Source organism: Epinephelus moara, chromosome 4, assembly GCF_006386435.1.
Source record: "Epinephelus moara isolate mb chromosome 4, YSFRI_EMoa_1.0, whole genome shotgun sequence".
NCBI lineage: Eukaryota > Metazoa > Chordata > Actinopteri > Perciformes > Serranidae > Epinephelus > Epinephelus moara.
In genome coordinates this window covers 12,455,632-12,461,824 of record NC_065509.1, presented here as the reverse complement: position 1 = coordinate 12,461,824, position 6,193 = coordinate 12,455,632, and the positions used below count along the sequence as shown (strand labels likewise).

Sequence of the window (6,193 nt, the reverse complement as noted above, 5' to 3'; positions counted from 1 at the left end):
CAGTCGATACAGAGATACATTTATCGTCTCCTCAGCTGTAAAACGCTCACTCTTTGCAGTTGGTAGGTCCGCCAACTAACTAGCTCTCCGCCGTGCGCTCCAATCGCGCCTCTCTTAAAAGGAATGAGAGGTGACACTCTGATTGGCTTATGGAATGATACGCCCAAAACACACCCATGACTAATTCACAGAGTAAGTCCAACCCTTTTAGACTGTCTGCTATGGCGCACAGTCTGAAAACGCGCTGTCTAACCAGCAAGTGACTGGGACACGCCCATGCGCCACACGCCTGGCGCTTTGCGTTTTAGACCATCTAAATAGGGCCCTTGGGCTTTATATTGGTCATCAGTGCTCAATGTAGGCCTGAAAAAAACACAACTACAGAGAGAAAACCTTCAATTTTAATGCGTCAAACCAAATTAACCTTTTCCCAGTGAAAGTCTGTCCACAACCACTTGGTGAACCTTTTCAACATTTGTTCCAAGTTTAGCTGAAATCTGAAAAAGATGGAACCACGAGTGAAGAGAAATTTAAGCGATACTGAAAACGTAAAAGCAGCTTATATATGCTCCAACTCACCTTAATTTATTCTGCACATAGAATACCAAACACCTTTTCAATCTGTGACTCCATTTTCTTTTGATCAGCATCTTTTGAATCAATCGAAGGGAGAAATGTCAAATTGAAATGGCATGGCAGTAAAGTAGAAAACTAATGTGATTAAACCAAAAAACAAGTAGGTCTCAATGCACCTTGTTGATTACAGGGATGATTGCACACTGAGCTTCAAAAGCCAGGTAGAAGTTGGCCATCTGCGCTTGAATACCCTTTACTTCATGGCAAAAATATTATTGACTGAATTACATGCAGCATGTTAAGCCACAATAACTCACTGAGAAAACTGGGAGCTATGAATTGGGAATTGTACCTGACTGGCATCAACACTCAACAGGACACCTGAGCACGCAGAAATCAATCAAGGCACTTCATAACTGAAGTCAACATAACCCTACAGAAAGCACCAGAGATTTCAAAATCTATATTTTTTTTCCTATTTTGTGTGAGAGAGCTGATGCTGTCAAGTTGAAATCTTAAATCCATTTTTTGTTTATGATTGGGTTTTTATTTATTGTGGCACAATTATGCAACACCTAAAATCGGCCGCAGTGCTGAAAAGACACAGCAGCTGTAAATGATGAGGAAAGGAAGTTCTTCTTCTGCCTGACATGATCACGCCCAGCTGAGCACTAACTGGCATGTTGATGAGGTTCAGGAGGTGCTGCTGTCCCTCGTGGCTGTAAAACATCAAGGCTGTCTGGGCCTTCACCGTTATCCAGCTCTCTCGTTCCATCTGACGCTTGTCCATCACCTGCTTTTGTTCTTCTCTGTCNGTTACAGTGCCATCTACTGACATATTGTAGGATTGACCTGATGTCAAAACTGTGTAATTTGAGTTAGATTAGTTCAAATATTTAACAAAAAATTAGGGGGTGTCTGTTTCAATAAAAAAATATACATGTAGCATTTTCGACCTACTACATATGTCAGTGACATTCATTACTTTCTTGAATTTTTTTTCTTGAATACTGTGAATAGTGTGCATAACTGCTGATGATACATGTCTGGTATCTTCACATGAAATTTTTTGCATTTTTAATGAGGCAAATGAAGAGCTTTCATCTATTTCCAAATGTTTTCAGATGAGCAAACTCTCTCTCAGTATAGAAAAAATCACTTCATAATATTTTGTAAAAAAAAACAAAAAAAAAACAACAACAAAGTTAAAGCCAAAAATTTAAAAGATGACATCGAAACAACTCAGGTTCTTTACATAAAATTTCTAGGGGTCGTAGTACATGAAAAACTAACTTAAAAATACCATATTGAGCTTGTCTGTAAAAAGACATTGAAGTCAACTGGTATCTCATCTACATTATTGTTACTCAAAATACATCTGAAAAGGACTCTGATTTACAAAGATTCTTAACACTTCAAGACTTCAAGTGGGTTTAGTGAATTCTGAGTTAGTTAACCCTGAGATGAGGGAAACTATGGGTTTTCTGTTTTAGAAAGAGAGGTAACTTAAACTTTGTGTCAGTAACTGTGGTAACTGACTCTGTGAACCTTTGTGAGTTTCTCTCTTACCCCTCACTCTGACAGAGCCAGACACACTGTGTTATTTCCTGATTGATTCAATCCGTATCAAAGCATGTATCGAAGTTCATTATTAAGTGGAGGTTTACTGTCAGAATCAAAATCCTCTTTGGATATTAGTATGTTACTCAAGTTTACTGCTTTTAGTTTACTGCTATATCTTCAAACAGCGGTTTTCACCCTCACATTTAAATATCACACAGCATCAAGTCACCCCTTATCTCTACACAAAGATCTTTGTATATGTGTCATCGTCAGATGATGGGTTTTGAGATTGAGTCACCACAGCTCAGAGTTATGCCCATCTTTTTGTGAGTGGAAGTTCTTTTTTTCTTTTTCTTTTTTCGATAAATGTGCGCAGTCAACATATGCATGCATTACAACCTCTATGTCCACTGGATTAAAATGGAGGCTCTGCCTTTTATTTACCTGTTGCCAGGGTAAATCGTAGTATTAGAGCTCCATTGACGATGGCTATTTTCATGTAACACTCAAAAACGTAAAGCAGAGTCAACATACTCAGAGTTGACTAAACTGACTCTGATCGACTGTTCTGAAACCGAAAACTCAGTCTTTCCATCTCAGGGTTAGTCAGCTCAGAGGTCAGGGTTAGACTCAGAGGTTGTTAACCCTGCTTTCTGAAACAGGCTTCTGGTATCATGTCTTTAGATCTTTCAATGCCAGGCAGAGCGCTGCTTCTCAGCACACGGCTGCTGTGTGGTAACTCTTGGAGCTATTTATTCAAGGTCATGTCAAAATATGATCCAGAAAAAAAGCCTCAAAGCAGACAGGAGGGGAGAGTTATGGTAGGGAATGATGAAGAACCTTTAACTATGATGAAAGCCTTGGCCATTTCTTTGCAATAGGCCTTTTTTTTTTTTTTTTTACATTTTTACATAGTAGGAAAAGCGCAGACTGCTCACTGGGACTTTTGAAAAGAGCATAGCCATTGTTAGTGTCATCAGTATTACCTGCATGTTTCCTACTAAGACAGGCCAAAATGTCTGCTCCAAAAAGGTCTTTAACAATAAGTGGGGAAGGTATGGCGCATCCGTGGCTCACCTTGACACACTGAAGACTGGTTGTATGGTTGTTTTGATGCACATTAGTGCCACAGTGATCTGCGCATAACACACATAGCACTCTGTTTAGGGCAGAAAGCCAAACCTTTGCAGTAGGGTCACAACCAGAAGAATTAGATTTAATAATAGAGACATTTTCCATCTTTAACTATCGGGATCTTGGGGAAACGTAAGAAATCATAGCTCTGGATTCCTACTCTGATAAACTGAGCAGATCATTTAGGAACAGTGCTTGCATGTATTCATGACTGACATAATGCTTGATGAAATACTTTGATAGTAAAGGTGCGTTCCATTGGTACTGGGAAGTCGGAATTTTCAAGTTCCCATTTGCAAAATTCAACTGGAACGCCTTTCCTCCAACTCGGAAATTCGGAGGAACCTCACCAACCCCAACCTGAAAAACCAATATGGCTGCTCCACCAATCAACAATAGTGAAAGCACAATGGCTAACCTGGCTTGAACTGGTATTGACTTTGTTTTCCAACTTGTTGTACTTGGAAGCAATCCATTTGGGTGTGGCATCATTCCCAGCTCTGATCTGCAACTTCTGAGGTTAATGGAACATAGTATAATTGGTGCATCATTCAGTCCAAAATGGCAGCCACGCTGTTCGTCTCTTGTTATTGGAACCTCTTTGTTAAAACTTAGTTAGAATCTTATCTTCAGTTCTCGGTGCAGAATAGACACCTTGTGTTGACCAAGCCCAACCATTTTCTCAAGTTGCTGCATAGCCTCTGTTTTATTTATATCTGCTTCCCCGTGAGATCACATGAGCTGCACCCTCATCCTGCAGAGCCGTGCACAGACATTTTGTGGGGCAGGTGCTCAAGCTGAAAAAAAGGGCAGTTTCTATGTGTTTGCCAGCACCAGAAGGGCTCTTGGGGACAAGTACATACAGTACTTTGTGCACAGTATTGAGCAAGGAAGACGTCTCAACAGCAGTACTTTATGCACCTATTAGCTGCTACACATACACATTCACTTTCTACATTTATCATTGATTTATAACACGCAACAGGTGTTTGTCTCTGTTTGCACCAGGCGGTTGGTGAACCTGAATCTGCCAGAGTTAGAGGGAAACGGTGTGATTTTACACCAGACTCGCTTACTTGCTGTTAAGCGTAATGGTGGGTCTGGCTGTATTGAGCTGTTTTATTGATGGTTTAATTTCACAACAGTGAAAAACAATGCAGAGACTAAGGGCACACACTATCGTTACCTGGCTGTCCATGAAGGAAGATGTGGATGCTGCTCCGCAGGGCGCTCAATTTCTGCGCATTAACCGCGGTGACTGTGACAACAAGGACAGTTGAAAAGGGTGTAGTGTAGAATCACTGTATGTTCCTGTGTGTGAGTTTGTGAACATACTGTACATGCTGTGGTGATTTAGGACTTTATTCAGATGTTGTCTTTACTCCACTCTGAAAAGGCATTAGGGTGTGAACGTATCTGTGAGAGTGTGTGTGGGGGGGCTTTACCTGGTCTCACCTGTGACCAGCACCTTTCGCATATTCAGTGAAAAGTCGGATTACCCCTCCCACTGCCAACTCTTCCCAAAACAGCGGGACACATTTTTAAATAGCCATTTAATTGTCCAAATCAGTGGGGCAGATGAAAGTATTAATGCTTTTTTGTTTTGTTTTGGATAAACTATAATACAGAAATATATTTACCCTAAAAGTCACATGACTCGAAATGACTAGAAATGCTGCTTACATTTCTTCAAATAGCAGTATAACAGTAGAAAGCCCAAAATGATCATAGTACCCTGAAAGCCCCAAAGTCTGCTGAGGGTAAAGACACACACCTCAGGGCACTTGTTAGCCTGTTCCAATGCTAGGAAGGACTCTTGCCTTGCCTCTGTAGGTTCCTTCCTTGATAGGACTGTCATTAACTTTGAGAAACACCCTAAACCTTGGGCATTTCCAGAGTTTGAACTCACACACCTTTCTTCTCCTGCACAGTTGCTTAGACACTAAATAGTGGCCTCTGTGGTGCTCATGTTTTTGGGCTCCATTGGGTCTTGAACCCAGGACTTCTTGCACCCTAAACAAGAATCATACCCCTAGACCAATAAGCCAGCTGACATTGGGCAAGAGGCAGGGTACACGCTGGACAGGTTGCCAGACTATCACAGGGTTGACACATCGAGACACACCACCATTCAGGCTCACATTCACACCTACGGACAATTTGGAGTCACCACTTAACCAAACCTGCATGTCCTTGGATTGTGGGAGGAAGCCTGCTGAAAACCCACACTGACACGGGGAGAACATGCAGTCTCAGTGGAGGACAAAATAAAGGGGGCAGACAGTGCACTGAGGCTCTTGCAGGTAGTGTGGCCGAGTGGTCTAAGGCGCTGGATTAAGGCTCCAGTCTCTCAGGAGGCGTGGGTTCAAATCCCACCACTGCCATTTGACAAAGTATGACATCAGGTGAAAAGACTCATGTGGTAACCTCATGTTGTCCTAAAGTGCATGTACCTCTTATTGGTGTACTTAAGGTATTAGACTTGTGTGAGGCAACTGCTGTTACCAAAGACAAGTGGATGTTTGGATGGCTCCGTGCTGACTCTACCAGTTCCATCCATATTCACATTGCCATGGTTTAAGATGACAAAGCAGTCATTGCCACAAGTATCTTTAGTGACATAAGCATTCATTGTGGAGTGGAAAATATCGCCAAGGTCAATATCTGATTCTTCTCACTTTGAAAACACTTGTCATTCAAGCAATGTCAAATGTTGACCTTTGCTCTTAAGTCTGATTGGTTGAAGGTATTTAGATGGCAGCACTGCTTGCTGCTGAAGGAGCAATAATCATTGACAGTTGAGTACCTTGACTAGAGTTTGTGAAGCACCACTGAGCAGAGAGGGAGCGATACTGAAAAAAATGAGGTAGAGGGGCCAAGTGGGAGGATGCTTCTATCCTTTCCACCGACACTCAGTTTG

General features: G+C 41.7%; 1 protein-coding gene and 1 non-coding gene across 2 annotated transcripts in view; one reads left to right on the top strand and one right to left on the bottom strand.

Moving 5' to 3' along the window:
- LOC126389000 (uncharacterized) overlaps positions 1-1,414 on the bottom strand; it is an 8,943-nt gene extending 7,529 nt beyond the window's left edge. Inside the window, exon 1 of the mRNA XM_050042417.1 lies at positions 1,253-1,414. Within this exon, the coding sequence (XP_049898374.1) occupies positions 1,253-1,414 (162 nt within the window). The remainder of the gene's footprint in view (positions 1-1,252) is intronic.
- A 4,161-nt stretch (positions 1,415-5,575) lies between these two features.
- trnal-aag (transfer RNA leucine (anticodon AAG)) lies at positions 5,576-5,657 on the top strand. The gene has a single exon. It is a non-coding gene; the product is annotated as a tRNA-Leu (tRNA).
- The last annotated feature ends 536 nt before the right edge of the window (positions 5,658-6,193 follow it).